Consider the following 17903-nt stretch of genomic DNA (forward strand, 5'->3'; position numbering starts at 1 on the left):
ATCCACAGCAATCACTGTTGGCGACCTCATTTACCTGCATCCCGACAGGAACAAGACCCGAGGGCGAGATAGATATCTCGTCGTAGACACTGAAGGAGGCTTCTGTAATATCAGAAAGTTTATTGGCTCGCAGTTACGTTCTACGTCATACAGAGTAAAAAAAACAGATTGCTACAAGGTTCCATCTGAAGTACCGGACAAGACACCGACTGCAGCCTATGACTGTGACTCTTCCGCAGATGAAGATGACACTCCGGCCACCAAGAGGCTTCCGCCCCCAGCCCCACCAGATATACCGACAGCGATAACTGATCCACCTTCCCGGGATGTACCACCCCAAAGTGATGCCGACGCCTCTGAGACGAGAGCTATGGACTCCAGTCACTGTCCCTCCAATCTTCAAGATGATGACACATCCCCACCTAGGAGGTCTACCCGCGAGCGTCACCTTCCCTTACGTTATAGAGATGACGACTTTATCACTGACTTTAAATAGGGCTTAATGTATAAACTATGCTAGCAATTAGGCTTACTGTTATAGTCCTATCCTTTAATCAGTCCATCGTATTTACATTGTACGCCGTGAAAGACATTAGTTGTGTGATTTCTCTACAGTAGATAGTATAAGAGAGAAAGAAAGGAAGTCACGCCAGTACCGGTCAGCGGTACTTAGTTATGTTACGTTCACCAAATCCTGCTCTCTCTCCGCCATCTTGTTTTTGCTGTGTTACGATACTGGCTTTGGTTCTCTGTTGATTAAAGCGTTTCCAAGTTGTGTCCTAGTTTGTGGTCTTATTCAACTGGCGCTGTTTCGAAAGGAACGTCTTGTTCGTCTCTCGCCAGACACTGTTTGGGATAGGGATACATCCACCATACATATTCATATAAATAAATCCGCATGCGGCGCAAATTCTAGAGGCAGGAGGCAACCAGAAACGACAATTTTTTTTATATGTCCTAAGAGTGAATTTGTCTGCGAATTTTGCTGGAAACTTACCATTCGGTGCAGATTCGGACTAATTCTTGAATTAGCTTTGAACTAATTTAAAAAAAGATCCTATAAAATTTTTTGAAGAAACACCAAATACGTTTTTAACTGTCATAAAGTGTTAACATAAATACTAGTACATTGTTAACCGTAATGCTAATAAAAAGAAATTGAAGAGCTTGGGCTTCCTGTGGATAAACCTTAATTCGTCTGTTATTCAGACTAGCTAATGAGGGGGATCCCCTACAAACGTTTCAGATTTGCATTTCAAATTTCCTACATTTATTTGTTTGTTCGTATTTTGTGCAAAGCATCATTTGATCTTCAACTACAGCCCTGATGTAGTGTCGAATTGTGCTTAAAGGCAAGTTGAACAAGGTGAAATCAAGTTAAAACTTTCGGGAAAGGAACCTCTATGTATCATTACACTCGAAAGCTTCATACCAAGCATTATTGATTGAGGTATGGATTTTGTCAGTTCTATAACAGACTATTTCGTGTTATGGTTACGGTTTTCTGTACTTACTTTGGACTTGCGAAGTCATCTTTTGTTTGTGTACTGTGGAAAAAATAGCTTCCATCACTCCTACGCTTACAACTCACTGTTTATAAGTTTTGAATCTTCTCTAGGTTTCTATTACAACGGCTCTTTACTCTGTTGTGCGCAGATATCTATAACCAAAGCATCTTGTAAATGTGTCGTGACATTTTCATACAAGTAATAATCTAATAGGAACTCTATTGTAATCCTATTTTTTTTGCTGATAAAAGAAAACTATATATATATTTCTAAAAAGAGAGAGAAAGCCTGAGTTTCTTAGATTGTGCAATAGGTAATTTATTCATAATGTATCTCTTTCGTTAGGCGTGAAGCTTGCAAGTAACTTGTAGCGTGTTCCGCCATTAAAATTAGAGATTGCCGTTACTTGTCATTGAGCGATGTCTGCGGTTTTGTATAAAGGACAGCATACATTGTGAGATACAGGGTTTTGTGTGTGTTTTTTCGACATTACGTCGAAAAGCCAGTGAGAGTCAATTTGCCCGCGAAGTTTGCTGGGAACCTAGCCTTAGATTCGGACTCGGATATTTTCTTGAATTAGAATTTCTTAGGGAAAGTTCATTTATTATACCGAGAAGAGGGGGGGGGGGGGGGGGGGGTGAGGATACTATCGGGGGCGAGAAATTTCCAAGGTCTAAAGGCGGGAGCGTTGAAAGTGTATGGATTTTAATGAATGGGTCACTGATTTTTTTGGGTGTTGTCTCTTCTATATAATTTGACCAAGGGTCAAATCAGACTTCTTGGTCCAACGAGTCTCATCGGTTTGGGGGCAGTTTATTGGCACGCACAATCCAGGAGAGCCACGTTTTATCTATACAATTCAATGCCTTAACTTTTTCTGAATTAATATTTTTAGCGAATTCTTTCCCCTCCACTTCCTGACCAGCTTGCAGCTAATCTCTTGCTCGCATTCCTTTGACATTGTCTTTTGCGTTCCTTCCTTCCTTTCCTCCTTCCTTCTTTGTTTTTCTGGAGGGGTGGGTGCCTCGGGATAATAAATGAACTTTTCCTTAGAAACACTATTAAAAAGACACTGTTAGAGAACACCCAAAAAACCTAAGCATAAATACCAGTTCATTGTTTACCATAACGTCCACAGAAACAAATTTTAGAAATGCAGTTTTTAGGGTTTTTTTTTTTTTCATTTCCATACCCAGAGGAGGGGGGGGGTAATTTTTTTTATCTTGTTCCACGTGAGATACCGACCAGGCGATCTGCCTTATTACACATAATTATCGCGGCGTCAAAATTTCGAGAATGTGAGATGGCGATATATCGCGACACTTTATTTTCGCGATTTTCCTATTTTCGCAAAAACCCGATCACTTTATTCTCGCGATTTCGCGATTTTAGGGATAATAAAATCAAGCAAAACAAATTATATGGAATGGAATTAATGTGCTATAATCATCAAAACTCATTTGCAACAAAAAGATTCGTTGGCTAAATTTATTTTCATAAAAATCTATACAAGTCAAACTCATAAGGTGTATCATAAAGCTTATTAAAAGACCAATACTCCCCCAAATGTTTCTTGTGTACTCACTTAATTTTCTCGCATCCTAATTTTCGCGACACTTAATTTTCGCGTCACTTTATTTTCGCCAATCTTTTAAAAGTGTAATAAGATATGAGCAATTGAATTGAAATTTGTAAATTCTTAGCGGGTTTATAATAATAAAAGAAAAAAAAAACTGTTAATTTTTTCTTAAGCAGGGCGATGTTCCGTTGACTCAAAAATACTGGGGGGGAGTGGTGGTAATTTTTAAGACGTCATGATTTCTGAGGGGGGGTCTAAATTTTATCATTACATTTTTCAGGGGGGTAAAAATTTCATACACTCGGAAGTTCCATATCAAGCATTGAACGAGGTATGGATTTTGTCAGTTCTATAACAGACTTTTTTCGTATTTATGGTTACGGCTCTCTATTCTTACTTTGGACTTTGCAAAGTCATTCATGTTTGTGTCCTGTGGAAAAATAGCTTCCCTCACTTTTTTTCTTACGACTTTAATGAGTGTTGTGTTCACTCTATTTAAGTTTTGAATCTTCTCCTGGTTACTAGGACTGCTCTTTACTCTATTATGTGAAGAAATCTACGTCTCCAAAACAAGTTCTCTTAGAAATGCATCGTGACATGAAAAAAACTAGTAATAATCTAAGAGGAAGCCTATTGTAATTTTCTAATAAAAGAAAACCATATATATTTCTAACAGACATATATATTTCTAACAGGAACACTAACGGTTGGATCAATGGTCACACACGCTTGTCCGTGACGTCACGCCGATTATTCAACTTCTTTGCATCTATTCGTGCTATAAAACACCAATAAACACTCAAAAAGGTAAAAAAAATACTTGAGGATGTAAACTTTACTCAAAATCAGCGTTTCAAATCCCGAATGATCTCGCTAATGGGCAATGTAAGAAGACAAAGCCAACAGATGTCAACACTACTCTCCCACGTCACAGGCCCGTAGGCTAGGGGGGAGGGGAGGGGGAACTCCCACACGCCGGCTATTTTCCCCTGTTTGATGAGTATTCCAAGAGCAACAAAAAATAGATGAAATAATAATAATAATAAAAAATAAACGTCCTTCACGTTCGAAGCTCTTGTACGCGACCGCAAAGCACGACGGATGTATGAGAAAAAAGGACATTGTCATTGCCATCTGAATGTTTGATTTCTTCTCTGTCTGTCGTTTTAAAATGGGACGGTGCGTTTTCGATGAAGAAAGTGTCAGAAATAAAGTGTTAACACATAAAATAGAAACAGAAACATATTTTTGCTGTGAATAGCTTAACTACTCTAGCCAAAACTAATCATATAAACCAACCTTTTAAAAATGCGTGCAGCGCTACCTTAAAAGTGCGAATAAGACTATTTCCTTAAAAACAGTCACTCTAGAAGATAAGTGTGAGCATGCAAATGTGATGAAGAAAGGTATTCTAAAAACATACTTATATACATATAATACTTAATACTCAATACGTATACTAAATTTTACATTACATTACAATAAATTGTATTTTAAAATAATCTCTTTGAATTATGTTATCTAATTTCAGATTTGGCAAAACACCACAAGATGTCTGAGGGCAAGCCTTTTTCTGACTGGGGCGTGGTCGAGTGGGACGCCATTCGCAGGGTGTGGTCCAACCTTCCCGACATATTCTGGTTCCTGATTATGTGGGGGATGACCATGAGCCCGCTGACACCAGACCAGCAGATTCATTTACTGAAAGTATGTTACGATATTTCGTACTTGCTCGGGTACAGCACGATGATGATGTGTGTGTATTTGAATGCGGGCGACACATTTTCTGAAATAGCGCAGTATGAAAATGCAATGTCATGTTGTACAGCTGCTATGGAAATAGCGAAATCAAAGGATGACATTCAGACTCAAGCAGCTTGTTATCGATTGATGGGTGGAATTCATTGCAGGCTGCACGATTACAATCAGTCAATGGAGAATTTTCAACACGCACTTAGTCTATTTCAAAAGACTGGTGACGAGAGTGGTCAAGCTAAAGCATACATCGATATGGGTAATGTGCACATGTCTCAGGCCAAGTACGAGGACGCGATGAATAACTACCAACACGCACATAGTCTATTTCAAAAGACAGGTGACGAGCGTGGTCAAGCTAATGCATACCTCGGTATGGGTAATGTGCACAGGTCTCATGGCAAGTACGAGGACGCAATGAATAACTACCAACACGCACATAGTCTATTTCAAAAGACAGGTGACGAGAGTGGTCAAGCTGATGCATACCGCGGTATGGGTAATGTGCACTGGTCTCAGGGCAAGTACGAGGACGCAATGAATAACTACCAACGCGCACTTAGTCTATTTCAAAAGACAGGTGACGAGAGTGGTCAAGCTAAGGCATACCGTGGTATGGGTAATGTGCACTGGTCTCAGGGCAAGTACGAGGACGCAATGAATAACTTCCAACACGCACTTAGTCTATTTCAAAAGGCAGGTGACCAGGAGGGTCAAGCTAATGCATACGGCGCTGTGGCGTGTATTCACGGAGTTATTTGTAAATACGAGGAGGAGAAGAAATGCATTCGTCAAGCAATCAGTCTTGCTGCAACGTTAGAGAACGTGCCGCCCAACCTAGGGGAGCTTGGAGTACTATACGCGGAAAGTGAAGACTTCAACGAGGCGAACAAGTGTTTCGAAAAGCAGCTTGATTTATGTTTAATGAATGACGACGTATTTGGGCAAGCACATACACATTTTATAATGGGTACACTGCACCTGTCTCAAGGTAACTACGATAACGCTATGGAGTGCTGCCTACAAGCAAGAGATAAGTACGAGAAGAATGGTAACACGTATATCCAAAATATTATATTATTGTATTTGATGATGGCTGAAGTGCATTTTATTCGTCTTAACTACAAGGAGGCGCTTGAGTACTTCCTGCTTGCAGAATATTATTCTCCGAAAACTAGCACTCACTTACTTTCTAATTTATACCAGTGTATCGGCAAGTTGTATGTCTGTATGGGCAAGTTTGAAGATGCGGAATCGTATCTTTTAAAAAGCTTCATTTGTTACGAGCAAATCTTCACTAATCTTGGAAAGCTAGAAGACGCAAAAACTAATATCGTAGATACCTATATTGAAGCATATCACTTGCTAGTCTTTGGGTCAGTTGTACTCGGGAAAAAGAGCCAAGCCTTGTTGGTGTCAGAGCAAGGAAGATCGCGCGCCCTTAGTGAAAACCTTCAAACCAAATATGGACTTCAAGGAGATGCAACAAAGAACTCATTAGACCAAGAAGTATGTTTGTTAGTCAGTGGTACCTCGCCCTCGTTTGTTGTTGTATCATTGAGTGATATATACCTTCACTTATTCACTCTCTCATCTCTAACTCCGTTAGTTGTACATCCCGCAGCAATGCAAATGACAGATGAAGCGGAACAATGGATATCTCTTCTCAGATACCTGATCAACAGAGTTATATCTGATGCAAATCTGCACGTCCGTCAAAATCGCGATGATACCTTTGAAGACAGATCGCTGGACCTGGACTATGATGACGAGTCTGAACAACAACACGTGCTGACAGAACTCGCAAGGGTAACACTAGGGTCCAAGGGCTCAGAGAAGACGAATGAAATCGGAGGCGAATCAAGCGGAAACAAAAGAGACAAGAGTGTCGCCAAGATGTGGGGCGGAGATAGTGAGTGTCACCTTGCTACCAGGTCTCCTTTACCACATACCACAGGAAAACCGAAGGCGAGTGACGAGGGTACTAGCGGTAAAGTACCACAGGAGCACGAAGAAGACGTCTGTTCGCCATCCCCAATAGGCAGTGCCGAGACACAGAGAGGGTCCGGTCTACTAAAAGAGCTGTACCGGATACTGATTGAACCAATTGAGAAGGAACTCACCCAAGTTGAAGTCGTGTTTGTTCCTGAAGGAGTTACGTTCATGGTCCCATTCGGCGCTCTGCAGTCGCCAGACGGGAGATTCCTCGCTGAGAAAAAGGCAATTCGTTTCGGCCCATCACTCACTACTCTTAAGTTACTGCGAGAATGTCCTGAAGACAAGCACTGCAAACATGGTGTACTTGTCGTTGCGAATCCAAGATCGAACGCAAACATATTTACACGCAACAGGAGTGGAGCCGACGTGGTGATGTCTTTTCACGAGAGGTTTGCAAATCTCCCTGCAGCAAGTAAGGAAGCTATCAAGATCAGAGAAATACTGCCCGACGTGACATGTTTGATCGAGTACCAAGCGACCAAGAATGCGGTGATGCAGAGTCTCGAGAAAGGCGTCGGTGTTATACACATCGCTTCGCACGGTGACTCACAGACGGGTGAAATATTAGTCGCACCAGAACCACGCATGGATAAGCATGATACCGCCGAAAAAGAGGAATACCTCCTGACGATGAAGGAAATCAGCTCGTGTCAGATCAACGCAAGTCTGGTCGTGCTCAGCTGCTGTCATAGCGGCAGAGGCCAGATCAGAGCCGAGGGCGTGATGGGTCTGGCGCGAGCGTTCCTCGCTGCAGGAGCTCGCTCCGTGCTCGCAACGCTGTGGACTATTGGCGACAATGCCACACTGGAGCTCATGGAACGCTTCTATCGTCACCTGGCCAGCGGATTGTCAACTAGTGCAAGTCTCAAGCGGACAATCCGGGACACCATCTCAATGAATGATAAATACAGCCACCCCTATTACTGGGGCGCGTTTGTTCTCGTCGGTGATGACGTCACTATACGGTAGAGACGTAGAAGGGAAGTTTCAAGAAACTCTGGAACCCTGCAACACAGGGAACTCGGAGGAGTAAGCTCAGCTTGACTTGTTTTCATATTTGTATGACAGTTATATCTCATGTGTATTCTTTTTGGTACTATTCATCTCTAGGATCTTTTTTGAAAAGGTGCCCTCCAGAGTAAGGCCGAGATTCGTTATTTGCTTATTTGAAGCAGAGCAATCAAGTCAATAACTTTTGATTGATTTTGATTCGCAAGTCGTAGCTTATTTATAAAACAGTCTAGTTGAGTGTAACCAAGTTAACAAAATACAACAAAAAGGTTGTGAACAGGCGCGTACCCAGGATTGGCTGAGGAGGGGTGCGCAGTCATAGGAATCATTTAGAAAAAGCATAGTATTCGAAGATTTCTTAATAAGAAATGACCCCCTTTTGGGCCACCAAGAAGGTGGGTGGGGGGGGGATGCGTGCGCATTCTGCGGAGGGAGCGAATGTTCTTTGAGGGAACCCTTTAAAGCATTCACGAAGGCTTGTATTCTTTGATAATAATAGCCAAGTTAAATTTCACTTTGCTAATTCCCGCTTATTAATCAAATCCAGATTATTAGTAAATAATCACCAAAGTTAATTCTTCTTAGAATGTAAGAAATCCATTACTATAACTTCAGATTAAGATACGGTTTTTCATCATTTTTCTTTTCTTTATTAATTATTATAAAGTATATCCTTTTGATGCTCTTTGCGTAGGAACAAATAAGTATAATAATAATGATATTAATTGTATAGTAGAGACTAGTGTCCTAAGACTAAGAAAGTGAACCTTTTCACTGGAGGAAGGGGGGCGGAAATGTTTTATGTGCTAGGGATAACACCGTTCTCATGATGTTGCGCGCTCATCCAAAATACAACAGACTGGCGGGCCACAGCTGATCTGAAATGGCGTACAAAGTGGAGTTTACAGACGAAGCTATAGAAAGTGCTGACAGAGTGCTTCTTTTGCAGGGTTTTGGACCTAGAGTCAAATTTCCCTTTGTCCGCATCATTTTGGATCAGCTATGGCCCGCCAGTCTGTGGCATTTTGGACGCGCACGGAAGATCACAAAAACGGTCCTTGTATCTGTCGCTGTTGGGATATCGCAAATGCACAAATGTTCTTATAATAATAAGCACGTGATAAGGGGGGTTTGAGGGCATGCTTTCTCCTGGGGACTTTCAACTCCTGCATTTTCCCCAAGCTTTATAAACGACAATTCTTCAGGGGAAGATCCCTATAAATTACTTCAGGAATAGCGCTCCTACTCAAACCGCATGTCCGCTGCTATAAAAATCAAGTACCACTGCCAGCTGGGACGAAATAACCAAGGGAAAATGGTCAGCTAAATGGGTAAACGAATCCAAGCTCAAAGTTGTAGCCTGAGGCATTTACCACCTGTATTACTACGCGACCACCGGAACTCGATCGGCGATTGGAGAATCGCCAATTCCAGCGGTAGCGTAGCAATTCATACTGTGGTAACCGTGATATATTCTTTCTGTATTTTAGGTACAAATTTTTTTTGGATATTTGGGGGGGAGGTGTGGGTAAATTTTGCTCTCTCAAAGCTGTTGTTATAAATACCACTGGATTTACTAGTGACTATAGCTAATATCATACATTTATCATTGCTTTGAGCACATACATGTGTGACCGGGTGGTATTTTGGGTTATTTTAGATTTTGCAAAGATTTTAAGCGATTTTTGGATTGCGATTATAATTGTTTTACGTATTTTACGGATTTTTTCTCAAACGTGATTCTAATTCGATCCGTACACTTTTAGGAATTTACTTTCAACATGTTTCAAATTCCTTTAGATTAGTATCAAAAGCTTGATAGTGCTAATTGAATCAAGTAAGCGTCCTTTTACCATTTCCCAGGAAGATTAGTTTCTAAATTTGACAGGACAATGGACGCTGAGTAATTTGAACGGTAGTAAATGTTAGCGTCCCTAGAAAAATGCGCGTCCCCAAGCGAGTATAAAAGCGACTGTTTTTACAGTATTAGTTATTTTTTTTTTAGTTTAGTACCGTTGAGCAAAGGAGACGCATTGCTTGCGCGGCGTGATGCGGAAGCGAGATATGAAGTTGCTCAGGGAAGACAGTCAGCAGAGATAAGCTACAAGCTTAGAGCGCTGTCCGTACAGGCCAGTCATGCCAGTTGTGTTCAGTTTGATTCACCGGTTGTAAGTACTTTGTTATTAAAACTAGCCTTTGGTTTAGGTTACCTTTTCTCGGGATTTGGCTATGTTTGTTATCACTTAAAATATATTATTTAATTTGTTAATAAATCCTTATAAGTCCATGCCTTGCATCATGTATTCGTTCTCACGTTGCCTTTCGCTCGATCGTTTTCGTTTCATTCCATTTAATTTTGCCTACTTTTTGGCAGAACCTGATAGTTTTGCCTTCAGTATTGCATTTGTTTCTACATTTTTCGTAACCGCACGGTAAATGTCAAGTTCCGACGGTTACACATGCATGCAAATACTTTTTTTCTGTAATAATTCCAGATTTTTTTTGGCAAAAATTCATAAGAATCCAAGATGGCGGATCCAACATGACAGACCTAAGAAGATGGCGGAAATTCTTACCAGAAAAAGGATTATAAACGTTTTTATGGCCTTTTTGCATTGTGTAGCCGTTAAAAGGTTTATTCTGACATATCTCAATGATGTAAAATGATTTAAACCTTATATTTGATAATATAGGCAAAATTTGAAATAATAGCTTAAGATTGTATTCATCTTTATCTGTACTCTATATCCACCCCACGGAAAATATTATCATCAATATAGCAGATTTTACTGTTGGATGATTGAAAATGTAATTCAAGTGGATTTAGTTCGAAAATTAAAAATACACCACCAATTTTTTTCGGCAGTAAAAGATTCGTAGCACTAACCCAGAGACTTAAACTATCGGCTGATTCCTTTGGAGTCTCCTCAGCTGGTGCCTCATCTTGCGCAGGCGCGGTATCTTGTTCTACTGGGGCCTCGCTTGCAGGCTGGTCTGTCGGAGCGTCTGGCCCAGTGTCTGCGGGTGGGCCGCCATCTTCTGCTGGTTGGTTTTCTGTGAAGCAAACGAAGGAATGAAGTCAGTGCCTCATCAACGGACGGCATCAAGATGATGACAAGGACCCTGACTATTTGGTCCTCTATGTATTGATTTGTAGCTTGCTTTCTTTCGCTTCTCCCCCACCCCCCCTTAAGAATTGTTTGCCAAACAGTTTACGGCTCCTCTGATATTGAAGCTTGAAGGTAACGTCACAGAAACTGAAATAAAATCATTAAAAAAATCTGTGAGAAGCGCACATTCTGAAATACAACATTTAGTTCTATTTACTTTTATTACAGCCTCATGAATATCACCAATATCTTGATATGATGTATTTTCGGCGGCAAACAGGCCTCAAAATTTTATTTTTGTCAATCGAAAACTATTCTATCAAAAATAGTTTTAGCGAAGAAAAACAAAGTTTATTTCTTTTCATAAACAGCACGACTAAACTATTGTGTATGACCATGCGCGCAGATGCTGACCAACATCCGACGATTGCAGGCTCTTCTTAGGGGAAACCACTATAACTGTGTTACCCTTATTCTTGTCATTCCACGCCATTATGTATATTCTACTTTTTTCTCCCCTTTAGATCCTCTCTCCACTGACAACAATCCCCTACCCCTCCCCCCTTTTTTTCATCCACCCACCCTAGATGCCATGGTACGAAGACCCGCTTTTAACCAAAAACAACCGCATCACTTTCCCGGACACTCCTTATAGTCCAACTCCACTTACTGTAGCATTATCCCCATATTTACCCTCCAGTCCTTACCCCTGCCACGCACCTCTACCCGTATCACAACCATTATCCCCCTATATGTCCCCCTTCTCCCCAGGTGCCATGTTACTAGTACCCGCTTTTAACCAAAACCCCATAGCGCGTGATTTAGACCTGCAAAGATGTCTGGTTGTGTTTTTCTCTTGCTCGTAATCCTATGCACGTCTTCAGAATGTCTAAGTGATTAAATAAAGTGTGTTTTTTTTTCTTCTTTCCTTCTTTCGTTTTTAGAGCAAGCTACCAACATACTAACAGCAATGTTTCATTTATAGAATTTATGTGTTTACATGACTTGGGAGGCACAATTCCGGCCCTGTCCTTGAGGAACTAATTTAAGCAGATGAATTGCAAATTTCATATGGAATAAAAGAATGGATTACCATAATGACTTTCACCTCGTAATTATGCTGAAAACTGACACAAAACAAGTAAAGTTTAAGGTGCTTTTCAATTTTGCCAGTATAGACGTTAACAAATAATGAAATTATTAGTATCTGTGCACAACATGGTGGCGTCATTTGTGTGGTTTTATTACTCGATATTCCATAATAATGAAATATTCAATATTCACGAGAAGTATCTAAGTGTTTATTTAGGCGACAATATCTCTAAAAATATTTGTCCGATTTCTGGGAAATGAAAGGGTTGTTTAGAGGAGGGTATGATAATTGTATGTGAATATATTATCATGGCCGGACGCTACTTTGGGAGCTCTACAATTTTTATTCTTTTTTTACTTTTTACCGTATCCATTAAGACCCAGAAGTCATCAACTAGTCTCCTAAAACGTTCCTCTGTACTAATATGTTATGGCTTGGACAGGAAAGACTTTCCTGGTCGAAATTCCTTGGTCAAGCGATTTCCACGTGCTTCGCCTACGTCGCCATATTTGAAATCTTTGGCTGGACTTCAGTTGTCCTACACCTTCCTCTGTGCTTCATATCTGCTACTTTTAGCGGGGGATATTAGCACCAACCCAGGGCCGAGGAAGGCAATTGAATTATGTGGTGTGTGTGGAAAAGGATGTCGCTCAACGCAGAAAGCTATTGAATGTGAGGAATGTGAGAAATGGTTTCACGCAAAATGCGTAAGGATAAGTAACATGGAGTTTAAGGACTACGCTAAGAACCCATCACTTTACTGGGCTTGTTCCACATGCATATTTCCCGGTGAAATTTCCATCAACGAAACAACTTTTGAGTTACCATCTGAAGGAACAGGTAATTCTCCTGCGGACGACGACCCGTTACAAGATAGGAATCTGATGGGTAATATACAACTAGATCCTGTTGAACCTGGCGCGGAAGGCATTCCTGAGAATACTGAACTGGAACGTTTAAGGAATCAACACAAAAAGGAGCTGCTTATCGCGCATTTGAATATAAACAGTATCCAAAACAAATTTGAGGAGCTTTGTAAAATTATCAAGGATCTGCAAATACATGTGATGTTCATCAGCGAAACAAAGATTGATTCTAGTTACCCCGATTCTCAGTTTAGTATGGCGGGATACTCTCTCTATCGTAACGATCGTAAAAAAGGAGGTGGTGGCATCATGGCCTTAATATCGACAGCGCTTGTCAAAAAGAGACTTAAAATTAATAAGAATTACAAAACTGTGGAAACCCTGGCTTTTGAAATCAAAACAAATAAAGGCAATATGGTAATTCTGGTAATTTATAGACCACCGACATTGTTGTGTGGAAACTACCGACTGGAGCTGGAAAATGAACTTAGCTAACTTTGTAACTGGGCAAGTTTGCAGGCAAATTTTGTGGTAGTTTTAGGAGACCTAAATCTGGACAGATTGAAACCAGAAAAGCCAGAGGGAAAATTGTTACTAGATTCAGAAGCTGAGCAAGATTTTAAGTGCCTGATAACTCAGCCAACACGGGTGGAAAAGCGTGGAGATGTTATCACAAAAACTCTAATTGACGTGTTGCTTAGCAATAAGCCGGAGTTATTTAAATGTGCCGGCAATTATTATCCCTGCTTGAGTGATCATGCACTCATCTATGGCGTTCTAAAAGAAAGGATAAATCAAAACAAGCCCAAAGTTATTTCCTTTAGGAGCTATAAGAACTTTGATGCGGATTCGTACAAGAAAATGTTAGAGATGGCTCCTTGGCACGTAGGTGAGCTTTTTGACGAAACGGAAGATCAAGTCAATTATTGGAACTCCTTAATGAATGATATTTTGGACGAGGTTGCACCTGTTAAAACTATGAGAGTGCGTGACAAAGACGTGCCGTATATGACTACAGGTTGGAAAAGCGCTATTCGAGCAAAGCGCAAGGCTAATGCAAAATACCTTAAAGATAAAACTCCTGAAAATTGGGAACTCAGACGCAGGGCTAGGAATGAAGCGACACAGCAGAGGAGAAAAGCGATAAAGGAGTATTGGAGACTTAAAACTGCGGACTTGAAGGACAACCCTAAAGAGTTCTTTAAAACATTTAAGCCGTTTCTGAGCACAAAGGGTTGTAAGGCAAGTGAAGAGATTCTTTTGAACGAAAATGGTGAAGTTATCAAAGACCAAAAACAAGTTGCTGAAGTTTTCGTGGAGCATTTCGCATCCATAGCTGATGGAATTGAAGGTGATGCTGTCAAATGCAAGAATGTGGAGGATTTCGAGAATCATCCTAGTGTTTTAAGAATCAAACAAAAAAATTTGGAAGAAAGTACTATTTGCATAAAACCAATCACACAGGGTCAAGTTTCTGGAGCACTTGGGGCTCTAAACATCAGGAAAGCAACTGGAAGTGACCAAATTCCCTCTAAATTACTTAAGATTGGTGCGGAAGAGTTGGCGAGGCCACTCGCCACTCTATATAACTCTTGTATTACTGCAGGCGCTTGGCCTAGTGCTTGGAAGAGGGGAGATTGGATACCAGTATATAAAAAAGACGATAAGCTCTCAAAAGAGAATTATCGACCAGTCACTATCTTGTCCTGTGTAAACAAAGTACTTGAGAAACTGGTTAGTGTACAACTCGCCACGAGTTTCGACTCCCTTATGTACGTGAACTCTAGCGCATATCGAAAACAATACAGCTGCGAAACAACTTTGATCAATCTCACGGAAAGGTGGAAAATGGCAAGGGATGAGAGACTTTCAGTGAACATTCTATCAACAGATATGTCAAAGGCATTTGACTCGATGCATCCCCCCTTACTACTCAGTAAATTGAAAGCCTATGGAGCTCAGGATACATGTCTGCGACTTCTTGAGAGTTATCTCTCAGACAGAAGAAATCGTGTTAGAATGGGAAAGGATCTAAGTTCTTACAGCACGGTCAACCGAGGCTGTCCTCAGGGTTCGGCCCTAGGACCATTGCTCTGGAATATTTTTCAGAATGACCTCCCAATGAGTGTCAATACGGAGTTATCAATGTACGCCGACGATCATCAAATTTACCATTGCGGTCGGGATCCGGGAGTGGTCACAGCAAAGCTCAGTGCAAGTGCCGAACTCGCGACTGCGTGGTACGAGTCCAATTTGTTGGCTGGTAACCTCAAGAAATACCAAACACTAAGCATCGGTTATGGTAATAAGGCAAACGCCTCCGTGGACTCGATCTCACGCATTTCTATCAACAACCAGGAAATACGGTCAGCGGACTCCCTAAAGCTACTAGGAGTTACAATAGACTCTCAACTCAATTTCTCGGAGCATATAAGCATAGCATGTAAAAATGCTGGCAGAAGAATCGGTGTGCTGATGAGACTCAGGAACTTGATACCTACAAACGCTAAACTAGTTCTCTATAAATCTGCTGTGTTGCCTTATTTGACATACTGCCACTTGACCTGGCATTTTTGTAAGGCAAGCGATAGTAGGAAGCTTGAGCGTTTACAGGAACGTGCCTTAAGAGCTGTTTTTAAAGACTGGAATTGCACTTACCACGAACTATTAATAAAGGCTAATTTATCTACTCTACGTAATCGTAGACTGCAAGACATTTGCATCTTAATGTACAAAGTTAAAAATGGCCTTTGTCCATCTGGGATTAGTGATTTGTTTTCTAAAAAAAACACGAACTATAATTTAAGATTGTCCGATTTTGTTATTCCAAGATTTAACACAGTCACTTACGGGAAACATTCCCTAAGATATATGGGGGCTAAACTATGGAATAGCCTACCTAGGGCAGAAAGATCAATTGACAGTTTAAAAAGTTTTAAAGTGACTATGAGAAAAAAGGATTTCGAATTTATAGAAAATTGTAAGGGCTGTGCCCTATGTTCCGCATGATAATTTTTAAATCTAGTCAATTTTTTTTCATAATTTCATATAGATTACAATCAATTTACATGTATTTATATATATATATATATATATATATTTATTTAGCTTTATCAGTAAGAATCTACAATTTTAAATTTTTAATAATCAGTATAATTTTTATAATTTTATCTTTTTTTGTGTCCCCCAATTAGTAGGGGTCTTATCCCCGTTTAGAGGTTGTTTATGACACTTTAATAAAGTTTCTATCTATCTATCTATCTATCTATCTATCTATCTATCTATCTATCTATCTATCTATCTATCTATCTATCTATCTATCTATCTATCTATCTATCTATCTATCTATCTATCTATCTATCTATCTATCTATCTATCTATCTATCTATCTATCTATCTATCTATCTATCTATCTATCTATCTATCTATCTATCTATCTATCTATCTATCTATCTATCTATCTATCTATCTATCTATCTATCTATCTATCTATCTATCTATCTATCTATCTATCTATCTATCTATCTATCTATCTATCTATCTATCTATCTATCTATCTATCTATCTATCTATCTATCTATCTATCTATCTATCTATCTATCTATCTATCTATCTATCTATCTATCTATCTATCTATCTATCTATCTATCTATCTATCTATCTATCTATCTATCTATCTATCTATCTATCTATCTATCTATCTATCTATCTATCTATCTATCTATCTATCTATCTATCTATCTATCTATCTATCTATCTATCTATCTATCTATCTATCTATCTATCTATCTATCTATCTATCTATCTATCTATCTATCTATCTATCTATCTATCTATCTATCTATCTATCTATCTATCTATCTATCTATCTATCTATCTATCTATCTATCTATCTATCTATCTATCTATCTATCTATCTATCTATCTATCTATCTATCTATCTATCTATCTATCTATCTATCTATCTATCTATCTATCTATCTATCTATCTATCTATCTATCTATCTATCTATCTATCTATCTATCTATCTATCTATCTATCTATCTATCTATCTATCTATCTATCTATCTATCTATCTATCTATCTATCTATCTATCTATCTATCTATCTATCTATCTATCTATCTATCTATCTATCTATCTATCTATCTATCTATCTATCTATCTATCTATCTATCTATCTATCTATCTATCTATCTATCTATCTATCTATCTATCTATCTATCTATCTATCTATCTATCTATCTATCTATCTATCTATCTATCTATCTATCTATCTATCTATCTATCTATCTATCTATCTATCTATCTATCTATCTATCTATCTATCTATCTATCTATCTATCTATCTATCTATCTATCTATCTATCTATCTATCTATCTATCTATCTATCTATCTATCTATCTATCTATCTATCTATCTATCTATCTATCTATCTATCTATCTATCTATCTATCTATCTATCTATCTATCTATCTATCTATCTATCTATCTATCTATCTATCTATCTATCTATCTATCTATCTATCTATCTATCTATCTATCTATCTATCTATCTATCTATCTATCTATCTATCTATCTATCTATCTATCTATCTATCTATCTATCTATCTATCTATCTATCTATCTATCTATCTATCTATCTATCTATCTATCTATCTATCTATCTATCTATCTATCTATCTATCTATCTATCTATCTATCTATCTATCTATCTATCTATCTATCTATCTATCTATCTATCTATCTATCTATCTATCTATCTATCTATCTATCTATCTATCTATCTATCTATCTATCTATCTATCTATCTATCTATCTATCTATCTATCTATCTATCTATCTATCTATCTATCTATCTATCTATCTATCTATCTATCTATCTATCTATCTATCTATCTATCTATCTATCTATCTATCTATCTATCTATCTATCTATCTATCTATCTATCTATCTATCTATCTATCTATCTATCTATCT

General features: G+C 39.0%; 2 protein-coding genes across 2 annotated transcripts in view; both read left to right on the top strand.

The window, feature by feature from the left end:
* LOC5501492 (tetratricopeptide repeat protein 28) overlaps window positions 1-8488 on the top strand; it is a 27212-nt gene extending 18724 nt beyond the window's left edge. Inside the window, exon 2 of the mRNA XM_048734741.1 lies at window positions 4619-8488. Within this exon, the coding sequence (XP_048590698.1) occupies window positions 4639-7809 (3171 nt within the window). The 5' untranslated portion in view covers window positions 4619-4638 and the 3' untranslated portion in view covers window positions 7810-8488. The remainder of the gene's footprint in view (window positions 1-4618) is intronic.
* Window positions 4667-13415, top strand: LOC125573817. Its single transcript, XM_048734600.1, has 2 exons — window positions 4667-4794; window positions 8801-13415. The coding sequence occupies exon 2, from the start codon at window positions 12336-12338 to the stop codon at window positions 13413-13415; it is 1080 nt and encodes a 359-aa protein (XP_048590557.1). The 5' UTR covers window positions 4667-4794; window positions 8801-12335.
* Window positions 13416-17903: the final 4488 nt, after the last annotated feature.

The sequence above is a fragment of the Nematostella vectensis genome, chromosome 11, assembly GCF_932526225.1.
Source record: "Nematostella vectensis chromosome 11, jaNemVect1.1, whole genome shotgun sequence".
NCBI lineage: Eukaryota > Metazoa > Cnidaria > Anthozoa > Actiniaria > Edwardsiidae > Nematostella > Nematostella vectensis.

Excerpts from the sequence above, each read along its gene's own strand:
- LOC125573817 (XM_048734600.1), top strand. The coding sequence starts at position 12,336 with ATGATAATTGTATGTGAATATATTATCATGGCCGGACGCTACTTTGGG.